Source organism: Salvelinus namaycush, chromosome 24, assembly GCF_016432855.1.
Source record: "Salvelinus namaycush isolate Seneca chromosome 24, SaNama_1.0, whole genome shotgun sequence".
NCBI classification, from domain to species: Eukaryota; Metazoa; Chordata; class Actinopteri; order Salmoniformes; family Salmonidae; genus Salvelinus; species Salvelinus namaycush.
The window spans coordinates 20,363,516-20,390,015 of record NC_052330.1 but is presented as its reverse complement, the minus strand read 5'-3'; the positions used below and the strand labels follow the sequence as shown (position 1 = coordinate 20,390,015).

Sequence of the window (26,500 nt, the reverse complement as noted above, 5' to 3'; positions counted from 1 at the left end):
GTTAACATATGTTTCCCATGCCAATAAAGCCCCTTAAATTGAATTGAATTGAGAGAGAGTGAGAGAGTCTTTCATTCATACACCCACAGGGCCAACATAGCTACATTGGTGTGTGGTTAAACACATCTGCCTTAGAAGACAGCAGCAGGCCTTCTGCTAACATTAATAGTTTATATTATGCAGATGAACTTGTTAGGGAATGCAATAGTTTTGTATTCTGTCTTTTTAGATTTGCTTTGTTTTTGCCAACATGACCCCAGGGACTAAACACAAGACAGTCACTTTTAACAAAACTTGTTAAAAGTTTGAATAATTATTCTCAGAACTTAATACAAAGTGTTGCCATCAATCATATGTAAGCTATCAATAATGTTATTGTTCACTGAACCATAAGGGTAATTATGAATTACTTGCCTGAATCATTTTCTATTGTAAAAATAGAACAAGACATGTCAGTCAATGTTTAAGTTTGTATCTCCAGGCCCAGTTCACCCTGTGCAGCCTGGAAAGACAGAAGGGTAAAAATTGGAATAAACAGAAAGTAAATAATAGCCTGTTGTTTATTGCTGTGATTTGCTCATGCTAGCGATGTGGCAGGGCTCTTAGCACCGTGAATGCCGATGATCAGACCGTAGCTAACGACCCATACTGTAATGGCACTACGGGGATATTGACTGATCCCAGCACCTCTCCCAAATACCTCCACCCCCGACACACTGATTTCTATTTGTCTCCCCCCATTAGGTCCAGGGCTGTGCTGGGCGGTAAGGAAAGAGCCGTGACAGAAGAGAAGAGGAGTAGAACCAGAACTAAACAGTGTTAGAAACCTCTATTGATCTGTCATGGCTGCAGGGAAGGTGTGAAGAGAAAGAGGGATTGACACACACACAAAGGGGCAATCCAATCATGTTGTAAAAGATGGATAATAAATGTGTGGATGATTGCTAGCGCTAATTGCTCGGTAGAGTGTGAATCTGAGGGCACAGTAGAGAGAGGAGAGAGAGAGAGGTGAAATAGAATGGGAAAATGGATAGAGCATTGAGGAAAAACGCATTAAGGAGAAAAAGCACGAGAGGTGTGGAGAGAGAGAACATTAATTAAGAGAGAAAGGAGAAAGATGTACTAGAAATTAAAATGAGTGAATGAGAGGAGGGAGAGATGAGCAGATGAGTGCGATTTATGTTAAAGCAGCAGCGTGGTGGCTGTGCCTGCCTGGCACTCTCAGCCAGCACTCTGTCATATTAGTGAGAGTGTTAATGAAGTGCATTAGACAGCCGTGATATATCTGAAGGGAGGTGTAGTGCCCTCTCCTCCCCTTTCCATATCTCAGCCCCCCTCCCTTTACTTAAGGCCTTTAGCTAAACATGCTGACTATAGGACAAACTGTGTGTAGCAGCCCGCCAGGCAACCTCATCCTCAGGGCAGCGTTGACCCCAGATCCATTAACAGCACTTTCCCATACAGTACAGTAAGAGGGAGAGGCAAAGATGCAGCTAAAGCTACCGCTGCTCTATAGTCAACAGATTTTAGATACAGTATGTACCATCTCTTTGCAGAGAAAGTAATCATATGGAACTTCACATTAAGATACTTAGCCACTTAAGGTGATTAAGGGACTTTAAAGTTTCCCCATCTCCACGTCTCTCTCCCTCCCACTCTTACAGTTTTTTTAGTCTCACTGTATAGTGTCCCCGTCTCTCTCCATCCCTCTGTTACTTCCTCTTTCCTTATGTAACCCTCACCCCCCTCCCTCCCTCTCTCCTCCATCCTGCAGGTTTCCGGCCCACACCAGCGTCGTCATGGCCAGCCAGCCTCTCTCCCCGTCTCTCTCTGCATCTGTTCCCTGTCCCTCCTCCGTGCCAGGAGGCATATCCTTGCCCGTCCACCACCACTGCCACCACACACACACACCGTTGCCAGGCATCTGCTCAAAGGAGACGGGCAGAGGGGTCCCGCGTGCCAGCCACACCACGCAGGGTCCAAAAAACGACCCATCTCCCCCGTCCTGTCCCCTGTGCTGGATCCATAATGACGACCGGCCACTTCACAGCAAGCCCGTGGGAGGACAGCTGAGGGAGTTGAGGTAAAAGCTGAGAGGATTGTTGTTTTGCTGTTGTTTTACTCATTAAAAAAGACAATTAGTACAAACAGATTGTGATACACGAGGGAAGAGAATAAGGAATTAAATTTGCCTTTTATTGTTTGGATGCCCAGTAGAGCTTCTTATTGAGCGACTGAGATGATGATGTAGGCTGATGATTGATCTAACTGCCAAGCTGATTTTATGCTACACCATGACAGATTATAGTACAAGCAGCACTACAATCCACTGGAACTACCAGTTAGCGGATTATGACTGGTCCAGGCTTACTGCAATGCTACACTGTTGTACTATGTGAGCATGAGGTATTCATCCTTGGATGTCAGTATCACGACTCAGGATATGACCCAGATGCAGACACAGGAGGCGGATGGTTCAGTTCTCCGAATATTTATTATGAAAAAGGGGCAGGCAAAAGGACAGGTCGAGGGCAGGCAGGGGTTCGTAGTTCAAGGCAGAGTAGAAAATGGACAGACCAGCAGGCAGGCTCAGGGTCAGTGCAGGCAGAAAGGTCGTAACCGGGAAGACTAGAAAACAAGAACTAGAGATAAGGTAACACACGGAAAACACGCTGGGACGACTTGACAAGACGAACTGGCAACAAACAAACAGAAAACGCAGGTATAAATACACAGGGCATAATGGGGAAAAATAGGAGACACCTGGTGCGGGGTGGAGACAAGCACAAGACAGGTGAAACAGATCAGGGTCATAGCTAGTAATAGCTAGTTTAGCCTTGGCAGAAAGGTCAAAGCATGTTTCCAAGGCTGACATTGAACATTTTGGCACTTTAGTTTCAGATTGGATGGTAAGATGTTTTTGGTGACCTTTGAACAGCTAAAAAAGAAACGTGAGCAAATCCACTATCAAACTCAAAGTTGGCACACCTTGGTCCGAGTACATGCATTCAGAGGAACCATGGATACTAAGTAAGTTGTTCCTGCTACGCCTCTGCCTTTTAACGGTCAGTGATACTGAAAGCAGGTACTTCTAATGAGGCAGTATAACATATGATCAAGAAATGGTAGGTTTTGCACATGAAGGTGAATCAATTAGTTCTAAAACCATGTTGTCTTCGATTCTCATATCCCCTGGTGATCATATCATTACTTACATTTACATTGACATGTTAGTCATTTAGCAGGCACGCTTATCCAGAGTGACCTAGAGTAGTGCGTGCACACATTTTCATACTGGTCCCCCATGGGAATCGAACGGACAACCCTGGTGTTGCAAGTGCCATGCTCTACCAACTGAACCACAAGGGACCACATATATTTGAATATAACTCGGTCTATACTTACTGTAGATATTTCAGTCTGTGTTGAAACTGTATATTCCAGTGAAGAGCCTCCTCTGGGTAGACAAGTTCATTACTTATTAATTAATTAATCTTTACAAGTGAGAACATCACTGGGGTACAAATTGGGTGTGTTTCACTACTTGACACACCCCTGAGACATCAGAGGAAGAAATATATCGATTTAAAAAGTGTCTAAGAAATCAACAGACTCACCCCTTGCTCCACTTACTGTGTACTGCATGTAGGCTGCTGTTGCATTATTGAACTGTTGGAAGAAGGCTAGCCAGTAGTGTCACTGTAGATGAAGCACAGACTCATCCAGTCTAGCTGCACTACTGAAACTAATTAGTGACTGAGCTACGTGCTGGCCGCTCTACAAAAAGATTAAAGGGATACTTTGAGATTTTGACAATAATGCCCAGTATCTACTTCCCTATAGTCAGATGTACTCATGGATACCATTTTTATGTCTCTGTGACCAGTATGAAGGAAGTTAAAGGTAGTTTTGCGAGCCAATGCTAACTAGCCTTAGCACAATGACTGGAAGTCTATGGGTATCTACTAGCATGATAGCAGGCACCCATTGCCAAAATTCCGAAGTATCCCTTTAAGGAAATGATCAAGGGGTCCGTCTGAGTAATGTTAAAGTCTGAGTACTCCTTTCCTATGGTGGACCACTGTGCTGGAAGAGATTGGTGAGGGGAATTAGACGAGTGGTTAGGTTACCATCATGCTGCTTTTACCTGACAGAGTTTTGAATCTATCATACTAACCTTTCAATGGAAGAAGGGAAGGAAAGAAGTAAAACAGGAGTAATTGATAACCTAATCTCACTATTCAAAATGATACACATATTGGTGTACAGTAAAAAGCAATGAGTATACATGAACAGTTTCAGTGCCACTTTAATGAATTCACAAGTGAAATCTAATTTATGGTGTTGTTGGCTATGAACATGAATAGGATATCAAATACTCTTTAAATAAAGGGTGTGGGGAATAAGTGATGAATGCTTCTGGATGTGAGTAATACTCTGGTGAAAGAAGTATGTAACGTGGTACAGCATAACTGTGGACTGCACGGGCTGGGAGGCAGGAAGCTGGATTCCTTGTCTAATTACTTCCCATCATGCAGTTGTTCTCTCATTTCCCACTCAGACCGTTCCTCTTGTAACATATTATAATGGCAGAACCTCACGCGGCGCAATCAATTCCTTTGATAAATAATAATGATGAAGTCTGCGGTGGGCGCCAGGCGACGTGGTAGATTTCTGCTCATAACGAGGACCATTTCCTTCCTAGCCATTATGGATGGCCACCATGGGATGCTGTTGAATGCTGGGAGATTATCTCCTGATGAGACGTTTGCAAATAGGGGCGGTAAATATGTTAACATATGTATTTGCTTAAAAATGTATGAATTGTGATAGAATGCTTTACATTAGAAGGCAATATCTACTGGGTTGTTGTCTGTGACAAACTGACAACAACGCTAACGACACTATTCAGTATTCACAATGTCACTTGATTTCCTAACTGTTTAACATTTGGTGGACATTTTGACGGCAAACAACACTATAAAGAATCTAGCCATTTTTCACACTTGTTTCGCTGTTGCCGGCTTGTAGTGTAGACCAATGTATTCTGGGGAAGCACGCATTGTTAATAGGTCCTTGAAGCAAGAGTCCAGAGAAATAAAAGTTGTTATAAAAATTTATTTAGAATAAAACATACAGTATGTAGCCATATTACATGTAGTGTGGTCAATCTATACTACATACCTCAGGAAAGACGCTGTTCTGCCATGGTACACTATATTATCATCATCATAAGTCCAAGGACATAGTTGGAGGAGGTTATAATAGCGTTGTTAAAACTAACAAGTTTTACAGAATAGCATAGCACAAAACACAACGCATAACTCAGAGAGAGCAGTGCTAGAGGTCTGACAGGGGGAAATCAACAGAGCCAGACACAGTATACCGATTCAGGGCAACGTAGAAAGGCCACAGACCCATGGGTAGTTAACTAATAGGATGTCTTTGTGTTTTGTCTGTTATTTTACTCTGCTGGGTATCTCCCCACCGCAGTACACCTCTATAAGCAACACGTTTAGAATGTTTTTCAGGTTTGTTTTCTTGTTGTGAGTACAGTAAAATGGAAATTAAACAAGTTACAGACCACGCAAATGAAAAGGTGTTTGTCTGAGGTAGCAAGGCAATCATGGCTTTCTTCTGATTTTTTTTTTAAACATATATTTATAAAACTATTCTACACAATGATGGACCGTGGGCCTCTTACAAACTTGATTATTTCAGAACAGCTTAAGGTTCCATTAATTTATAGTTTCTGCCCCTCTCCTTTATACAACAATCCAACTTAATTACTACAACGTTAAATCAGTCTGCCACACTTGGAATGACAACTGTATAGGCACAGAAGGGGTTACGTTAACGTCGCAATTGCGTCAGGCATGACAAGGCCGACAGAATCGCATGAATACCGCTTTAAAGGGAGGAAAAACATTTTCAAAACAAATGTGATGCTTTGAGGACAGACACAGAGCCTATTGTCTAAAACGATCATTTGAGGCGATAATCTTAAAATGGGCCACCTTCCCCAAATTGGATATAAAAACAGTTACCATGTCCTCCGTGATGACGGTAGTAGGGTAGAAGCAGAGAGGAGTTTGATTCCCAGTGAAAGCGGAACAAAAAACAAAACAAATCCCACAAAAAACATATGTTGTTATACAAAGCCCCCGAACCCCCATAATCATCGGCATATTCATACAAATTACTGACAAATGTTTAACCGACTCCAGGTACAATCTACAGTTAATAAAATGTACATTTTGCATAGTACAAGACGACGACGTGGTAATAGTAGTAAAGTTCTGCGGTCCTGTGTGTCTTTGGGTTTTACCGGGGGGGTCTCTTGCTAGGGGGTCTAGCTCTCCATCTGTCCTTCTGAAAAGTTTAGCGAGGGAAAGCATAGAAGCTGTGTGTTTGGGATTGTTTCTGTCTCTCAGAAAACACACACACCTTCCTCGTTGCTGATGGCTCTCACATCACCTGAAACATACACAAAACACACACATTATTTATTACAACATCTACACACACACACACATTAGCCAGACTAAACAAAGTTGGCAAGACCAAATAAGGTCTTCCTCTTATCTCTGGGTAATCACTGAGGTAAAATACCAAGACCAAATAGGGTCTTCCTCTTATCTCTGGGTAATCACTGAGGTAAAATACCAAGACCAAATAGAGTCTTCCTCTTATCTTTTGGTAATCACTAAGGTAAAATGCACATTAAGTAGAGTAGATACTCTTCCAAAAGTAGAGCATTTAAATTAGTCCACCCAAAGTTATCTATCTCTATTATAGGCAAGGCACGAGAGTTCAGGGATGCATAGAAAATAATGATCTTCCACTGTGTTTTGATGTAAACAACACTAATTTCTCTTCATTTGCAGATATTGAATGGAAAGTATCAGAAGCTCCTGAAAATGCAATCAGGGCAGATTGGCAGTCCCTCAAGCCCGTCACAACCATTTAGAGAGAGGAGACAGGGGAGATCAGGGACGCAGCTGGGCACTTAGGATTCTGGGAAATGCTTTTTAAAGGGATACTTCGGGATTTTGGCAATGAGGCCCCGCAGTCAGATGAACTCATGGAGACCATTAGTATGTCTCTGTGTCCAGTATGAAGGAAGCTAGATGTACTGTAGTTTTGCGAGCCAATGCTAACCAGAGTTGATGGGTATCTATGGGTCTATGGGTATCTATGCTAGCAGATAGCACAATGACTGGAAGAATATGGGTATCTATGCTAGCAGATAGCACAATGACTGGAAGAATATGGGTAACGCAAGTTAGCATTGGCTCAGGAACCTACCCCTAACTTCCTTCATGCTGGACACAGAGACATACAAATGGTATCCACAAGTTCATCTGACTGCAAGGAAGTAGATAAAGGGCCTCATTGCCAAAATCCCAAAGTATCCCTTTAATGTAACACCGGGTTATGCTCCTTGGAACAATAGGCTGGCTTCTGAATGGACATCAAAACCTATTCAACCACACTCTGGGCTTAGAACAACCTACAGGAACCACTTTATATAACATCATATATGGCCTTTAGCAGACGCTTGTATCCAAAACAACTTACAATCATGCATGCATCCATTTTCCATACAGTATGAGTGGTCCCGGGAATCGAACCCACAACCCTGCCGTTACAAGCGCCATGCTCTACCAACTGAGCTACAAAGGACTAAATTAATGGAGTTCAATAAGAAAGGGAAGAAAAGAGATAAGAAGAAGTGGTAAAAGTGGTCCTAAGCACATTTCTCCCCGTGTTCACTACGGGTGAAGACAACATAAATACCAAACCTGACCCAGGTTTAATTAAATATAAGAAAAAAAAGCAGACAGCACTGGCTAACATAATGGACGTCAAGGGAAGAAGAAGAGAAAACAGGAGGGAAAAGAAATAGGCCCCTGTGAAGGAGCGTCCAGATACTACTTGTAATAAATAAATGGTTTAACTGGCTTGTAAAGGCAATGGGGAGAGTGGAGAATGGCTGAGATGTTTAGAAGTGAGAGAGAAAGAGAGAGAAAGAGAGAGAGAGAGAGAGAGAAAGAGCAGACTAAACAGAAATTAGACTAAGAGCAGGTCACTGTCAACAACCTTTGCTGCTATTCTACTGAGCTTCAGAATCCATCTCTGCCTCCATTTACAACATAGGTGAAGGAGACCCCATTGATCTATTTTATTTTCTGTGAGTGTGTTGTGTGTGTGTGTGTATGTGTGCATGTTCCACACTGTTTTGTTGCTCTCTCTCCTCATCTACACCCCTTGATAAGCACCAAACTGCCATTTTCCTCCAGAGAGTGGCTGAATCTCTTACACATTCAGTTCTTTGACCAGTTGGACTGCCTGCCAAGTAACTAGCAACAGTATACCTGTTTTTCTCATTTGCACTCATTCAGCCTTCACGAGATGAGCTCCAGCTAATTTCCTCTTATCAGCTCCTGAATGAAACAGGTAATATGCAGGTGGATGAGAAATATAGCTTACCTGTGGTCTCGAGGAGAGGCTTGAAGCTACAAGTGAAACAGAAACAACTTTGTGAGAAAAAACACAATATTGACTCTTTGTAACCTCCATGCTAGGGTTGCAAAGCTACCAGTAGTTTACTAAAGTTACCGGAATCTTCAGTAATTTGAGTAATTAACAGAACATCTATGGCAATCTATTGTAACTTTGGTAACTTATACTTGAAAAACATTTATTCATATATACTGTAGGTCTCCATACATAATTTTTGTTATATCGGTCTCCATATTGTCCATGAGTTTCTAGTAAATAGACCTCACGGTTCAAGAGAAAATAGCCTAATTAATGAAAAAGCATACACAAATGTTTCATTATTACCAGTTACCTCTGCAACTCGTCCAACTATTGCCTTTTTTCACAACTGCCACCAGTTTGATGCCAAAACATTGACAACAAATACATATTGACATAGAGAAATAGTGTCTATAAAATATATAAAGGATATTTCATGTTATTCGTTAAGTTGATGGTTTATAGTTATGATAATGTTTTACAGCTTTGTCATTCTATTTTTTTATTTTATTTTCTATGTGATAAGGCCACACATACAGTAGGGCCAGAGATAATTACAGACACCTGTGATAATCTGAAGTACCCTAAAGGACCACTAGATGTCGTGTGATAGATTACATCAAATCCTTGAAAGATACCACATTTCAGGTAGTTTACTGGTAAAACTTGCAAAGTTTTCAGTAATATTCCCTCCCTTTGCAACCTTACTCCATGCATCAAAACTGATTGGTTGAAGCCTAAGTTCAGATGCATATGGACCCCCCCTACACACACAGTCATAAACTAAGTATTATCTTTTGTTGAGTGTTGTTGAGATGGATGTTGAGATCGTTGAGCCGTTATGCCCGCCAGGTGAGCAGTAAACCGGTATTGATAGCCCCGCAGCAGCCTCTAGATTATAATAGATTTTTAACTAAACTCCAGATAGATTTTCGACTCATTCAAAATGCAATTTAAAGTCACTGAGGTAATTCACTAATCCAACACTTTTTGTCTCATTCTATGATACCCATGGAGTGTATTTCTTCCTCAATTTTACTGGATACCTAGGGCCAGGTCACATGGCCAGAAGAAACTCTAGGCGTTATGTATAAGTTGACTGTGTGAGAGTGTTTCTAACTTCTCTCCTCACTGCAGTCACATTGCACATGATAAATATTGCATCTAAACAGAGAAGATGACATAGCATACTTTTTATTTTCAGCTCCAAAGACATGACTGCTGAATTAAAGTGGAGAGTAGTGAACCTCAAAGGGACAGACGGCAGCTATTTTAGTGTGAAAAATAGAATCTGCTCCAGCCCGAACACTACCACCCACACACACACTAGCTAAGTGGTGAGTGAGTGAGAGAAAGAGTGGGGATGGAATAGAGAGGGGAGGGGAGGAGGAGCAGTAGAAGAAAGGTGAGGTAGAGAGGAGGAGGATGGAGAGGATGAGAAAACAACAGGCAGAGGAAGAAGAGAAAGAGGAATGAAAGACAGAATGAGAGAAGACAGCGAGAGATAGTGAGTGAGAGGAGGCAAGGAGAATGGAAGAGGTAAACAGAGGGAAGATGGGAGGAGAGGGAGGAAGTGTTTGAGGTAAAGGAGAGGACTTACGACTGCATGCAGGGAAGGTATGGTTTATCTGTTCCATGATGTCTGCCAGGTCAGAGCTGCGGTTGTGTGGGTGGTCCAACAGCTCATCTGAAACACACACACACACCAGTTTAGCACACTGTGTGTGTGTGTGTGTGTGTGTGTGTGTGTGTGTGTGTGTGTGTGTGTGTGTGTGTGTGTGTGTGTGTGTGTGTGTGTGTGTTGAACCGACCTGTGTGTTCGGTGAGGGCCCCTCGTTCTTGCATGCTGGGGGACGACACTCCATTCACCCTGGAGTCCATCTCCGGCTGAGAGAGGGAAAGAAGAGGATGAACGAGGATCAAGTAAGACAAGAAGAGGTGAAGAGAAGAAAGGAGAGAAACACAAGAAGAAAGACAGAAAGAAAAGTAAAAAATATAGGAGTGAAAGAGGGAGGGAGAGAGACAAGGACAAGCATCATTACTAAAACATAGTGCACACTCTTCATTATTCATAGTGGCATACTTCACTGGTGACGACTTCAAACCAACTACATATGAATCATCAGTCCCAAACAAGGGAATAGCACACAGTGTGACTCGATGGGGCTGGATGAAAGACCTGTCATCACGTGTACTGATATTTATATGTGTCTATAGCCCTCTTCCAAATGTGTCAGTCACTCCCCGTCTGAGTTCAGATGAATCTCTAAGGGTTTGGCAACGTGTTTGTTTCATTTCTTGACTTTCATTCATGAAAAAGGGCGCACACACACACACGCACGCACGCACGCACGCACGCACGCACACGCCTGAGATCTACAGAATAGGCCACCTGATGTCCACTGACATTTACTATCAAGTCCAACATGCCCCTTAGCTTTCCAGAGACGGAATCAATGCATCCTCCCTGCCTATCCCGACCCTCTCTTCTCTCCTTCCTCCTCTCCTGCCCCCAGCTGTAGTAAAGGTTAATGTGATGGAAATGTCTCCAGAGCATTCTCACAACGTCTTCAGGGCTCACTTAGAATAGTACTGACTGCACAGAGCTGCACAACAGCTCTCTAATAAATATTGCAACAACACAAAATACATAATTTATCATTGATAACCACCATCATTAAGTTTGCCGACGACACAACGGTGGTAGGCCTGATCACCGACACCAATGAGACAGCCTATAGGGAGGAAGTCAGTGACCTGGCAGTGTAGTGCCAGGACAACAACCTCTCCCTCAATGTGATCAAGACATATGAGATGATCGTGGACTACAGGAAAAGGAGGGCCGAGTACACCCCCATTCTCATCGACGGGCTGTAGTGGAGCAGGTCGAGAGCTTCAAGTTCCTTGGTGTCCACATCACCAACAAACTAACATGGTCCAAACACACCAAGACAGTTGTGAAGAGGGAACGACAAAACCTATTCCCCCTCAGGAGACTGAAAAGATTTGGCATGGGTCCTCAGATCCTCAAAACGTTCTACAGCTGCAACATCGAGAGCATCCTGACTGGTTGTATCACTGCCTGGTATGGCAACTGTTCAGCCTCCGACCACAAGTCACTACAGAGGGTAGTGCGTACTGCCCAGTACATCACTGGGGCCATCCAGGACCTCTACACCAGGCAATGTCAGAGGAAGGCCTTAAAAATTGCCAAAGACTCCAGCCACCCTAGACATAGACTGTTCTCTCTTCTAACGCACGGCAAGCGGTACTGGAGCGCCAAGTTTAGGTCAAAAAGCCTTCTTAACAACTTCTACCCACAAGCTATAAGACTGTTGAACAGCTAGTCAAATGGCTTCCCAGATTATTTGCATTGCCACCCCACTTTTGTTTTTACACTGCTGCTACTGTTAATTATCTATGCATAGTCACTTTACAACTACCTATACATATACACATATTACCTCAATTACCTCGACTAACCCGTACATTGACTCTGCACCCTAACCCCTGTATATAGCCTTGTTATTGTTATTTTAATGCTACTCGTTAAAACATTTTTTTTTTTTAGTTTCGTTTATTTAGAAAATATTTTCTTAACTCTTATTTTTCTTAAAACTGCATTGTTGGTTAAGGGCTTGTAAATCAGCATTTCACGGTAAGGTCTACACCTGTTGTATTCGGCTCATGTGACAAATACAATTTGATTAGATTTGATTACAATTGATTCGGAGTTAAGAGAATTCCCTTCAATACTACTACACTAAGTTGTAATATTGTAAAACTATAGATGTCCTCGTTGTGATGAACCTAGACAACACATTTGTTTGGCCATAAACTGACAATGCTGGGCTGAAAATATGAAAATCTCTTCTGTGAATGTCAGAGCACGTTTGTAGGATTACTCACTCTAATTTATCCCTGTAGATTGGATTTGTTTCTCCCATCATATAGTCAGAATCTGGTTAGCTCAGGACTCTGGAAGAAATGGTGTGTGTGTGTCTTGCAAGGTTTAACATGAGCCCTTTATCCCCTAAGAATCAGCAGTCACGTTATCTTCCCCAGGCTGAGGTTGCCTAATGCTCTGCCTCTGTTGTAACTAAATGAAGGAATGTTATGTTAACCTGTGAGCTGTGGATAACTAGCATTAGTCAGCGTGGGAGAACAGCGATAACGGGTCAGCACCATGGCAGTGGCGAGCGCCACTACAGCCGGGCCGCACCCAACAGCACTCATAATGAGCAGATTCCACACACCTGTGAGGCTAACTGAGCAGAATGTTTTGGGCAGGAACAGGCCTGCAGGGTGAGAGAATGCCACTTGGATTTATATTATTGTTCCCATTCCATTTTCCCCAAGTTTTAAATATGTAACGAACAGGGAAATAAACCTGGATATGATTTAACTCCAAGTACTGCTTTAAGAATCCTGATTATCCACCGCAGCCTCCAGCTCCAGAGACCTGAGTCAATACTGTTTACCAACTCTGACTGACTCTGTTCGGTTGGTTGGCTTTTATTTCCACACAGCTAAAAAGTCATCTAAACTTATTGAGTGATCAGGAGACGCATAAACATAGCAGAGATGGATTGGGTTACTGGGTAGGGTGTGCTTCGTAGCCCTGGGAAGAATACTCACAATACAGGGTTCTTTCTACATCAACAAGGGGCTTAGGTGGTGGGCGTGGCAATGTTTTCATATTTAAGACAATTTCCTGCAATTCTACACATTTCTCTATGGAGCTGAGAGAAATTGTTTCATTTTTACAGCTATTTTCCTGCAATTCCATGCATTTTGCTGTGGCTAATGCTGTGTTCTTTTGCTCAAATATAATCAAATCTATATGGCTAAATTCATTGTTTTTCTTATTCTCCATGACCGTCTGTCTAGTTTTTATTTTGGTAATTGTTAGTTCTCAATTATAAAAAAATATATTGGTTCATAAAATGTTCTACTGTACATACTTTCTATCTGGTTTTAGTCATTTAAGTTTACAATGAAAGCATTTTTCCATCCCGAAAATGTATTTCTAGAAACAGGCGGCCCGCCCAAGGATTTTAATGGCAGACAAATCACTGTGATCAGATTCTAACTTTAGAGGAATGAGTTATGATACAAACAAGGACACTTTCAAGGGCTGTTGTTGTTGTGTGATCAGTAAAATAGAAGTCATTCCACAGGTGGAACATGCATATGTGTGTGTGTGTGTGTGTGTGTGTGTGTGTGTGTGTGTGTGTGTGTGTGTGTGTGTGTGTGTGTGTGTGTGTGTGTGTGTGTGTTAAGACATCTGTTGAAGTGGCTTGCTGTCCGAGGTGGAGTGTGAGTATGTGTGTGAGTGTGAGTGTGTGAGTGTGTGTGTGTGTGCTGTACGTGTCCCTCTATTTGTGGCCCACCTGGTGCAGTAGTTGTCTGAGCCGGTGGAGCTGGGACTCCAGCTGCTTGTTGTGCTCCTCCAGTTTGTGCATGCGGTCCTCCAGACGGCTCTTGTGCTGCCGGAGCAGTTTGGCCTCAGCCAGCAGGTCAGCCTCACCAGGACCCCCGGGGTGAGAGGACCCCTCAGGGTCCCAATGCCCCACAGACCCAGGCCCCCGCTGGTCCCCGTGCTGCTCCTTCAGCTGTTCATACTCCCTTTTCAGGGTCCTGGGGGAGACACCCAGAGATGGGGTTAGGGAGATGCAGAAGTCAGACACACACACGCCACACAATCATTGCTGCACATATAATATGAGCCCAACAGCACTACTAAACCCCCCCCCCCCCCCCCCTCAGTACAATCCTATGTAAAGCCACTGTACAGAGAGGTCCTGGCCTGTGTCCGTCTCTGTTTACAACTGTATAGAGCTGTTGGCTCCAGACTGACTGTGGTACTTCAGCTGGCGTTTATAGCCTGGCTCATAAAGAAGACTGAGCAGAGCTAAACCACTCAGATACAGCCACTGCCTCAGACAGAGACACAGCAGCTCCAAGAATAATAGAGTGCGTGCACAGTCACCATTGTCCTTACACTACCTCTATCCACCAATCAAAGAGGCAGAGGTAGAGGGAGAGAGAGATGAAGGGGGGGGGGGAGCGAGAGCTGAATGAGACAGTGTGTGTGTGTGCTGAGCATCACTTTTAGTAAGTGGGCAGAACACAGTAGCGCTGACATTTGACAGACTACTCTGCTGACCTATCGCGTACCTCTGCTCATCCTCCAGGCGCTGGATGATTCGCTCCAGCTCCCCATGCTCCTCCCTCTCCACGGCCTGTAGGATCTGGGCGGGGCTCTGGGGCTGGCTGCAGGGAGACCCCTCCCCCCCCAGGGTCTGGCAGTACTGCAGGATCAGAGCATGCTCATCGTCCCTATGGGAAAATATATACAAATGAACTAAATAACTTTTGTTGTCATTCTTAAAGAGCTTCATTATATTAGATACATTGCGCGAGAGCCTGCTCCACCTCGGTCAAAGTTTAAGTTCAAAGAGCTTTGTTGTCCATCTTGATTGTCTTTCCATTAAACAGACTCGGTGGTTTTAACTTCAGCTTTGGCTGTTGCAGGACTGTACTGTATGGCTGGGAGCTGTAGATCCTCCCTACAACACAGATCTGTTGATCTCAACCATCAGATAACCACATGACAGAGATAGAGAGGGAGAGAGAAGGGGGAGGAAGAAGACAGATGGGGAGAGAGGGGGTGAAAGAGAGAATGATGGCTCCAAGTTTCTCTGTGTCATATTTGGAGGATCTGAGATGCGGTAGGCAGGTCTTGCTAAACCACAGCTGTCACCTTCACTCTAACACACACACACACACACACACACACACACACACACACACACACACACACACACACACACACACACACACACACACACACACACACACACACACACACACACACACACACAGAGAGCCCCAGGGATTATAGGGATTAAACTATCACAAACCATCACACATGCGCGTGTGCACACACACGTACGGAGGGGTAGGATTACTCAGCCCCCTGTCCATTACCACAGGAAGTGCCATCCATCGCCAGAGCCACACTGACAGCCAGAGAGACCGTTTCCATTTGGCCAAGCTGAAAGCAGTGGTTTTAATTGAAACTGGATGCCATGTTGGCTCTCCTTGGATACATTTATCCATCCATGCACAATGTCTATTGTCAATCCAGTTTTCATTCTGTGGTTTGGCTAGCTAGTTAGCTTTTTTAAAGTCTATGGCAAGGCCAGGGCCATGGCTTGGAGCACTAACTGCGTCATTAGCATGGCTAGGCTAAGCTAGGCTACCAAACACCATCTGGCTAACACAGCTTCTAACTCCTAATGTACGGCCCCCAGGAGACCCATTACAGAACCCAGACACAGCATTTCATAAATGACCCAAGTATTCAGGTCCTCATTAACATTACATGCATATTCAGAGTGTTTAGTATATGAAAAGATTTCTGGACGAAACATGTTTTGTTTCACAGGCGGATCTATTGTGTTGGCAAGTACGAGGACTCTTATTCTTGGAGAATTATGGCTAAAAACCTCTGCCAATGGGATAGAGTATAGAGAGGTGAGGAGGCGAAGGAGCTCCGTGGATCCTTCCTGTCTGGAAGTAATTTAGCCATTTATTGTAGCCATTGGCGCTTTGTAAAGTTGCCATTTTCTCAAGTTTTCGAATGTCAATTAACTTGTGAAATTCCTGGATAACTCACTATATTAATGAAGTCAGATTTAATCAACAAATACGATAGCCAGTTTAAAAACGGTTAAAAGGCACAAGACTGTGTACATATCTGTCTGTGTTGGTAAAATCACTACATATCCCATTGATCCAAGCGGTGAGAGGCTGCCCGTTGTCACAGTTCCAAGACCTGTCAGAAACGTTCAGCTAATCTTACACCAACAACGTTGGTGGACCTCAAAACTGAAGTAGTGATATCCTTCAGCACCATCGTCTTACGACAGATATCTCGATTCAGTCATGAATATTCAACAAAACAATAAATAATTTTACATTTTGTTTCCAGCTAATTTCTTAGTTACATTATTGTATTACTAGCAAAGGAGTTGTGCAGTATTTATGAAGTTTGGCAATGAGGACGAAAACTAGCATAGTTCAGCTAGCCAGCTAGTTTACCCAGGGAAAACAAGCTCAGGCCTAACGCGCATGTAAGCTCAGGAGACAAATTTGAGTTTTTATGCCTTGATATTAGGAGCTGGCGGCAAAAAGTTTGATTAAACAATTCAGAGAGCAAATCGATTTATACAATCCGGAAATCAGCTGTAACTGTCAATAGTCAAACAAAGATTAAAACGAAGTTTGAGTGAACCTGAATCAAGAAAATGAATGGCGAAGTCGCTTCCAGATCCGGTAGACTCCTCCTCCTTACCACTATTGAAATGTTATAAACAAGAGCCAAGAAATGTGACTGAAATATCACAGCCGTACAGGTATTCAGGTTCTCCATGATATTCTACAGATAAAGAGTCCAACTTGTCAGTCAGTGTGACGGCTGTCTGCCTCAAGGCTAAGAGCTGTGATCTTGTGTAGGAATGGAATGCGCTATGAAGCTATAAAACTATGAAGTTTAATAGAAATTCAGTTTGTCCTCCTTCTGTACCGCGTGATCGATGCTTCCATTAGTGCTCACTCCACCACACAGAGCTTCACACCCATACACACATGCAAGCACACACACGCCTGACAAACACCCTTCTCATCTCAAAGACATGTTATCTATCAATCTTCTTTCCTTATAAAATGAGTGTCTTGTCTGAAATCACTGAGACGTAGATAATGACATAAGAGCCAGGTGAAGAGGAGATAAACATCTCGACATTATACACCGGCCATTTTATTAGGTACACCCATCTAGTACCAGGTCGGACCCTGCTTTGCCTCCAGAACAGCCTGAATTCTCCTGGGTATTCTACAAGCTGTCAGAAACGTTCCACAGGGATGTTGGTCCATGCTGATACGATGACATCACGCAGTGTCTGCAGATTGGACGGCAGTACAGTCATGCTGCGTACAGCCTGTTCCATCTCATCCCAAAGATGCTCTATTGGGTTGAGGTCTGGGAACTGACTAGGCCACTCAGTGAACTCACTGTCATGTTCCAAGCAATGTTTTTCCACTCCTCCATTCTCCAGTGTTGGTGATCACGTGTCCACTGGAGCCTGCAATTGCTCATCTATAACAAGGATCGCCGAATTGTGCATTCTGAGATGCCATTCTGCAAACTGCTGTTATACTGCACAGTGTTATTTGTGTGTTTGTGGCCTGCCTATTAGCTTGCACAATTCTTGCCATTCTCCTTCGAACTCTCTCATCAACTAGCTGTTTTTGCCCACAGGACTGCCGCTGACTGTACTAGTATTCTTTGTTGGTTTGGCAATGCCACTGTCACCCAGAGAAATATGCTGAGAAGGATTATCACCACAGCATGCAAGGTACTTGGAGTCAAACACACAGGCCTGGATGAGATCTTTAAGGTCAGGGCCCTCAGCAAGGCTCACAAAATCATTTTAGACCCAAGCCATCCCCTGTACCCGGACTTTGAACAACTCCCCTCTGGGCGCAGGTATAGGGCACCCCTCAGCAGAAAAAACACAACTAGACAATCATTTGTGCAATGTGTGATATCGCTCCTAAATAGCTTGGGCTGATGTTCCTATCGACCCAGTAAGGCCCGCAGGCTGATGTTCCTATCCACCCAGTAAGACCAGCAGGCTAATGTTACTATCCACCCAGTAAGGCCAGCAGGCTAATGTTCCTATCCACCCAGTAAGACCAGCAGGCTAATGTTCCTATAGACCCAGTAAGACCAGCAGGCTAATGTTCCTATAGACCCAGTAAGGCCAGCAGGCTGATGTTCCTATAGACTCAGTAAGACCAGCAGGCTGATGTTCCTATAGACCCAGTAAGGCCAGCAGGCTGATGTTCCTATAGACTCAGTAAGACCAGCAGGCTGATGTTCCTATAGACCCAGTAAGACCAGCAGGCTAATGTTCCTATAGACCCAGTAAGGCCAGCAGGCTGATGTTCCTATAGACCCAGTAAGACCAGCAGGCTAATGTTCCTATCCACCCAGTAAGGCCAGCAGGCTGATGTTCCTATCCACCCAGTAAGGCCAGCAGGCTAATGTTCCTATAGACTCAGTAAGGCCAGCAGGCTGATGTTCCTATCCACCCAGTAAGGCCAGCAGGCTAATGTTCCTATAGACTCAGTAAGGCCAGCAGGCTAATGTTCCTATCCACCCAGTAAGGCCAGCAGGCTAATGTTCCTATCCACCCAGTAAGACCAGCAGGCTGATGTTCCTATAGACCCAGTAAGACCAGCAGGCTAATGTTCCTATCCACCCAGTAAGACCAGCAGGCTAATGTTCCTATCCACCCAGTAAGACCAGCAGGGTAATGTTCCTATCCACCCAGTAAGGCCAGCAGGCTAATGTTCCTATCCACCCAGTAAGGCCAGCAGGCTGATGTTCCTATAGACCCAGTAAGGCCAGCAGGCTGATGTTCCTATAGACCCAGTAAGGCCAGCAGGCTAATGTTCCTATCCACTCAGTAAGACCAGCAGGCTAATGTTCCTATCCACCCAGTAAGGCCAGCAGGCTAATGTTCCTATCCACCCAGTAAGGCCAGCAGGCTAATGTTCCTATAGACTCAGTAAGACCAGCAGGCTAATGTTCCTATCCACCCAGTAAGACCAGCAGGCTAATGTTCCTATCCACTCAGTAAGGCCAGCAGGCTGATGTTCCTATCCACCCAGTAAGACCAGCAGGCTAATGTTCCTATCCACTCAGTAAGGCCAGCAGGCTAATGTTCCTATCCACTCAGTAAGGCCAGCAGGCTAATGTTCCTATCCACTCAGTAAGGCCAGCAGGCTGATGTTCCTATCCACCCAGTAAGACCAGCAGGCTAATGTTACTATCCACTCAGTAAGACCAGTAGTCTGATGTTCCTATCCACTCAGTAAGACCAGTAGGCTAATGTTCCTATAGACTCAGTAAGGCCAGCAGGCTAATGTTACTATCCACTCAGTAAGACCAGCAGGCTAATGTTCCTATCCACTCAGTAAGACCAGTAGGCTAATGTTCCTATCCACTCAGTAAGACCAGCAGGCTAATGTTCCTATCCACCCAGTAAGGCCAGCAGGCTAATGTTCCTATCCACCCAGTAAGGCCAGCAGGCTAATGTTCCTATCCACCCAGTAAGGCCAGCAGGCTAATGTTCCTATCCACCCAGTAAGGCCAGCAGGCTAATGTTCCTATCCACCCAGTAAGGCCAGCAGGCTGATGTTCCTATCCACTCAGTAAGACCAGCAGGCTAATGTTCCTATCCACTCAGTAAGGCCAGCAGGCTAATGTTCCTATCCACCCAGTAAGGCCAGCAGGCTAATGTTCCTATAGACCCAGTAAGGCCAGCAGGCTAATGTTCCTATCCACCCAGTAAGGCCAGCAGGCTAATGTTCCTATAGACCCAGTAAGGCCAGCAGGCTAATGTTCCTATAGACCCAGTAAGGCCAGCAGGCTAATGTTCCTATAGACCCAGTAAGGCCAGCAGGCTAATGTTCCTATCCACTAAGTAAGACCAGTAGGCTAATGTTCCTATCCACTCAGTAAGACCAGCAGGCTAATGTTCCTATCCACCCAGTAAGGCCAGCAGGCTAATGTTCCTATCCACCCAGTAAGGCCAGCAGGCTAATGTTCCTATCCACCCAGTAAGGCCAGCAGGCTAATGTTCCTATCCACCCAGTAAGGCCAGCAGGCTAATGTTCCTATCCACCCAGTAAGACCAGCAGGCTAATGTTCCTATAGACCCAGTAAGACCAGCAGGCTAATGTTCCTATCCACCCAGTAAGGCCAGCAGGCTAATGTTCCTATCCACCCAGTAAGGCCAGCAGGCTAATGTTCCTATCCACTCAGTAAGGCCAGCAGGCTAATGTTCCTATCCACCCAGTAAGGCCAGCAGGCTAATGTTCCTATCCACCCAGTAAGGACAGCAGGCTAATGTTCCTATCCACTCAGTAAGGCCAGCAGGCTAATGTTCCTATCCACTCAGTAAGGCCAGCAGGCTGATGTTCCTATCCACTCAGTAAGGCCAGCAGGCTGATGTTCCTATCCACCCAGTAAGGCCAGCAGGCTAATGTTCCTATCCACCCAGTAAGGCCAGCAGGCTAATGTTCCTATAGACTCAGTAAGGCCAGCAGGCTAATGTTCCTATAGACTCAGTAAGACCAGCAGGCTGATGTTCCTATCCACCCAGTAAGGCCAGCAGGCTAATGTTCCTATCCACCCAGTAAGGCCAGCAGGCTAATGTTCCTATAGACTCAGTAAGGCCAGCAGGATAATGTTCCTATCCACCCAGTAAGACCAGCAGGCTAATGTTCCTATCCACTCAGTAAGACCAGCAGGATAATGTTCCTATCCACCCAGTAAGACCAGCAGGCTAATGTTCCTATCCACTCAGTAAGGCCAGCAGGCTAATGTTCCTATCCACTCAGTAAGGCCAGCAGGCTAATGTTACTATCCACTCAGTAAGACCAGCAGGCTAATGTTCCTATCCACTCAGTAAGACCAGTAGGCTAATGTTCCTATCCACTCAGTAAGACCAGCAGGCTAATGTTCCTATCCACCCAGTAAGACCAGCAGGCTAATGTTCCTATCCACCCAGTAAGACCAGCAGGCTAATGTTCCTATCCACCCAGTAAGACCAGCAGGCTGATGTTCCTATCCACTCAGTAAGACCAGCAGGCTAATGTTCCTATCCACCCAGTAAGGCCAGCAGGCTAATGTTACTATCCACTCAGTAAGACCAGCAGGCTAATGTTCCTATCCACTCAGTAAGACCAGCAGGCTAATGTTCCTATCCACCCAGTAAGACCAGCAGGCTAATGTTCCTATCCACCCAGTAAGACCAGCAGGCTAATGTTCCTATAGACTCAGTAAGACCAGCAGGCTAATGTTCCTATTCACCCAGTAAGACCAGCAGGCTAATGTTCCTATTCACCCAGTAAGACCAGCAGGCTAATGTTCCTATCCACCCAGTAAGGCCAGCAGGCTGATGTTCCTATTCACCCAGTAAGACCAGCAGGCTAATGTTCCTATCCACCCAGTAAGACCAGCAGGCTAATGTTCCTATCCACCCAGTAAGACCAGCAGGCTAATGTTCCTATCCACCCAGTAAGACCAGCAGGCTGATGTTCCTATCCACCCAGTAAGACCAGCAGGCTAATGTTCCTATCCACCCAGTAAGACCAGCAGGCTGATGTTCCTATCCACCCAGTAAGGACAGCAGGCTAATGTTCCTATCCACCCAGTAAGACCAGCAGGCTAATGTTCCTATCCACCCAGTAAGACCAGCAGGCTGATGTTCCTATAGACCCAGTAAGGCCAGCAGGCTAATGTTCCTATCCACCCATTAAGACCAGCAGGCTGATGTTCCTATCCACCCAGTAAGACCAGCAGGCTGATGTTCCTATAGACCCAGTAAGGCCAGCAGGCTAATGTTCCTATCCACCCAGTAAGACCAGCAGGCTGATGTTCCTATAGACCCAGTAAGGCCAGCAGGCTAATGTTCCTATCCACCCAGTAAGACCAGCAGGCTGATGTTCCTATAGACCCAGTAAGGCCAGCAGTCTAATGTTCCTATCCACCCAGTAAGACCAGCAGGCTGATGTTCCTATAGACCCAGTAAGACCAGCAGGCTGATGTTCCTATAGACTCAGTAAGACCAGCAGGCTAATGTTCCTATCCACCCAGTAAGACCAGCAGGCTGATGTTCCTATAGACCCAGTAAGGCCAGCAGGCTAATGTTCCTATCCACCCAGTAAGGCCAGCAGGCTAATGTTCCTATCCACCCAGTAAGACCAGCAGGCTAATGTTCCTATCCACCCAGTAAGACCAGCAGGCTAATGTTCCTATAGACCCAGTAAGACCAGCAGGCTAATGTTCCTATCCACCCAGTAAGGCCAGCAGGCTAATGTTCCTATCCACCCAGTAAGGCCAGCAGGCTAATGTTCCTATCCACCCAGTAAGGCCAGCAGGCTAATGTTCCTATCCACCCAGTAAGGCCAGCAGGCTAATGTTCCTATAGACCCAGTAAGGCCAGCAGGCTAATGTTCCTATCCACCCAGTAAGGCCAGCAGGCTGATGTTCCTATAGACCCAGTAAGGCCAGCAGGCTGATGTTCCTATAGACCCAGTAAGGCCAGCAGGCTAATGTTCCTATCCACTCAGTAAGACCAGCAGGCTAATGTTCCTATCCACCCAGTAAGGCCAGCAGGCTAATGTTCCTATCCACCCAGTAAGGCCAGCAGGCTAATGTTCCTATCGACCCAGTAAGGCCAGCAGGCTAATGTTCCTATAGACTCAGTAAGACCAGCAGGCTAATGTTCCTATCCACCCAGTAAGGCCAGCAGGCTAATGTTCCTATAGACTCAGTAAGACCAGCAGGCTAATGTTCCTATCCACCCAGTAAGACCAGCAGGCTAATGTTCCTATCCACTCAGTAAGACCAGCAGGCTAATGTTCCTATCCACTCAGTAAGGCCAGCAGGCTGATGTTCCTATCCACTCAGTAAGGCCAGCAGGCTAATGTTCCTATCCACCCAGTAAGGCCAGCAGGCTGATGTTCCTATCCACTCAGTAAGGCCAGCAGGCTAATGTTCCTATCCACTCAGTAAGGCCAGCAGGCTAATGTTCCTATCCACTCAGTAAGGCCAGCAGGCTGATATTCCTATCGACCCAGTAAGGCCAGCAGGCTGATATTCCTATCGACCCAGTAAGGGCAGTTATGAAAGTTGTATTGTCAATTTGTTTTGTATTTAAACACCACTTTAAACGTGTACATGACACCACAACAAAATTTCCCCATGGGGACAATAAAGCCAGTAAAAAAAAAAAATATCATAATAATAATCATAATAAAAGTGGATGTTTTTTGTTTGTCGCATCATTCTCAGTAAACCCTAGCTGAGGAGGGCGGCCGTTTCTGAGATACTGGATCCGGCACGCCTGGCAAAGACAATCATACCACACTCAAAGTAGCTTAAGTCACTCGTTTTGCCCATTCTAATGTTCCATCGAACAGTAACTGAATGCCTTGATGCCTGCTTTATATAGCAATCAAGGCCACGAGACTCACTGTCTGTAGGAGGGGTCCATTTTCCTGAATGGGGTGGCGTACCTAATAAACTGTGTGTATATGAGGGTGTAAATATGGAGAAGGAAGACAGGAACTGTGAAGAGAAGCTCATATAGGGAGGGCCAGGGTGAAACCTCAACTGTGCTGAGAGAGAGAGAGAGAGAGAGAGAGAGAGAGAGAGAGAGAGAGAGAGAGAGAGAGAGAGAGAGAGAGAGAGATTCCAGACAAGAAGTGATGAACAACAACTCTATTCATTCAGAATAGAAAAAAAAGTAACTTTGCGCCTCAAGTTAAGACGTTTTGAGTCTAGCTAGCTAGCTACACAACAAAGACCTAGCCAGCAGACTAACAAGCTAGCCAGAAGAAACGAGCTAGAACAAACCTAGCAAGGGCAGTTAATACAACTACATCAAACGACCAAACTGAGTGAGAAAACCAAAAAGGAGCACGGACTAACGGTAAACATATCTTCAGTTTTTTGTGTGAGGATTTTTCACTCTTTTTGCTGTTTTTTTTAACTAAAGTAGCGCGAACAGCAGACGAACAAATCGGTTGCCATGGCAACGGGGCAGCAGAACAGCGCAGCAGCAGCGGGAGTAGCAGAGCGCACAGACACCATGTTCCCACTCCCCCTCAGCGCAGAATCCATTCTCTACCCAAAAAAGGCCAAAAATGACACAATGAGGAAAGCTATCAAACAGAAACTACTAGAGGAGAGGCCAGAAACCCTTTTTGCAGACCTCTACAAAAACGGTGACGTGAGTAATCTCATCTTTCTCACTGACCAGCCAAATGCATGGCGCTCAGCAGTGTGCTCTCACTACCCATGCATAAAGAAAGAGGGAATCTGTAATGGGTGGAAGCTGAAAATCAAAGAGACAGACGACCCTGACAGCACCATGATAACAATCAACCTCTACAAGACTGGGACTGTCATGGTGCAAGGTAACATCAGGCTGTTTGAAACAGACTTTCAGACCATTAAGGAGAGAGCGGAGAGAGAGAAGAACACCACCAGTGACATGCCCTCCCACAAGACAAATTCCACCAGCACCACCCTCACCCCTACCCTCCCCACCCAAAAAGGCACATCCAGCACCTCTCTTCCCACCATAGTGGAGGACACGCCCCAGGAGGAGAGCGACCCCCTCAGTGCAGAGCAGGCTCAGGCCCTCCTCACCACCATGGCTGCCATGAGGGATGATTCACCAAACTGGAGGGGGAGGTGGTCCTGCTCAGGGAGAGCGTGAGCAAGCAGCAACCAGACAACCACACCTTAGAGGAGCTCCTAACCAAGGTGAGGACAGAGCAGGACAGCAGCCTTGCAACACAGCTGAAAGAGGTTCAGCAAGAGAGAGACGGACTCAAGAGAGAGCTGGCTGATCTAACACAGGAGGTGAGAGAGCTCCAAAAAGACAGACAGAGCAGCAATAAGGAGCTGACCACACTAAGAGAGGAGCTGCAGGAGAGAAAGAGAGCAGAGGACAGGCTGCAGGAGCAGATAGATCACCACCCTATGACCTGCCCTCACACAGCAGAGGAGCCCAGCTCAACCAGCCAGACTTCCCCAGCCCTGCCTGCTGCACCCCTCCTCCCCAACCCACAGAACAGCCTCCCACTGACAGTGGCACCGACACAGACCAGCCACACCCCAGCTCCAACACCCACCAGCCCCCACTCTGCCCCCCCAGTCCAGAAGAAACACTGGCTGACATCGTCCTGTTAATGGACTCAAATGGGAAGTATGTCCAGGAGAAGAAACTTTTCCCTAGACACAAAACGAGAAAGGTGTGGTGCCCAACAACGCAGAGTGCCATGGAGCTGCTTGATAAGGCCCATCTCGGGTCGCCAAGCCACATAATTATACATACCGGAAGCAACGACCTGCGTGCTCAGCAGGAGAGGGTGGCGACTTCACTACGGGGAGTGATTGAGAAGGCCTCCGCAATCTTCCCCAACTCAAGAATCATAGTGTCAACCCTTCTACAGAGGAGGGACTTCCACCCTGCCACAATCCAAAGAATAAACGCCAGCCTATCCCGGGACTGTGCCCTGCGACCCAATGTACACCTGGCCCACCATCCCACCCTCGATCTGGACTGTCTCTATGACCATGTTCACCTGTACAGGGAGACAGTCCCCATCCTTGCCAAGACTCTCAAGGACGTCGCTTTAAACCGCAGCCCGACCTCTCCACCCAGGAACAGCGGAGCAATCTCCACCCCGCCGAGATCACCGAGACAACACCCCGGACCAGCACCCTGGACACCCCAGCCACGACCACAGCACCACCAACCTCAATGCCCACTACAGCCAGCGCAGCACAGACCACCCCAGCCCAGCTTCAGAGCCACCCAGATGAGGCCTACCACCCCCCTCCTCCCCACCGCAGACCCACACCTGGAGGAGCCACAGCCCAGCAGGCAGAGCTACGCACAGGCTGTGAGAGGAGCAACTGGCCCAGCCCCCACCAACCAAATGAGTGACATTAAACAAATGCTGAGTCTACTATGCTCACATGTGATAGGCCGAGGGTCATGGTAAGATGAGCACAAGAACACCACCATCCTCACACTACATCCACCCAAGTGGCATGACACAAATTCTTGTGTCATCATCTTAAATGATAAACATAAGAGTTTACTTTAATTGAAAAATCCTGTTTTAATGGTTCTTCTTGGATTCTGAATGTTTGTCTCATTTTGAAAGGTAAAGAAAAGAAAGAGAGAAAAAAAAAAAAAATTATGAAGTCTTTTTACGTTGCATGTTGGAATTTACAAGGATTGAAGTCCTCTGCTTTTGGGCTAAAGAGCAGAAACCCAGACTTCCTGAAAGA

At 45.5% G+C, this 26,500-nt stretch overlaps 1 protein-coding gene across 1 annotated transcript in view; it reads right to left on the bottom strand.

The window, feature by feature from the left end:
• Positions 1-5,102: 5,102 nt before the first annotated feature.
• utrn (utrophin) overlaps positions 5,103-26,500 on the bottom strand; it is a 253,373-nt gene continuing 231,975 nt past the window's right edge. Inside the window, exons 71-76 of the mRNA XM_038962307.1 lie at positions 14,725-14,886; positions 13,938-14,184; positions 10,356-10,431; positions 10,145-10,231; positions 8,494-8,519; positions 5,103-6,477 (exon numbers count right to left, since the gene is read on the bottom strand). Coding sequence (XP_038818235.1) covers positions 6,469-6,477; positions 8,494-8,519; positions 10,145-10,231; positions 10,356-10,431; positions 13,938-14,184; positions 14,725-14,886 — 607 coding nt within the window. The 3' untranslated portion in view covers positions 5,103-6,468. The remainder of the gene's footprint in view (positions 6,478-8,493; positions 8,520-10,144; positions 10,232-10,355; positions 10,432-13,937; positions 14,185-14,724; positions 14,887-26,500) is intronic.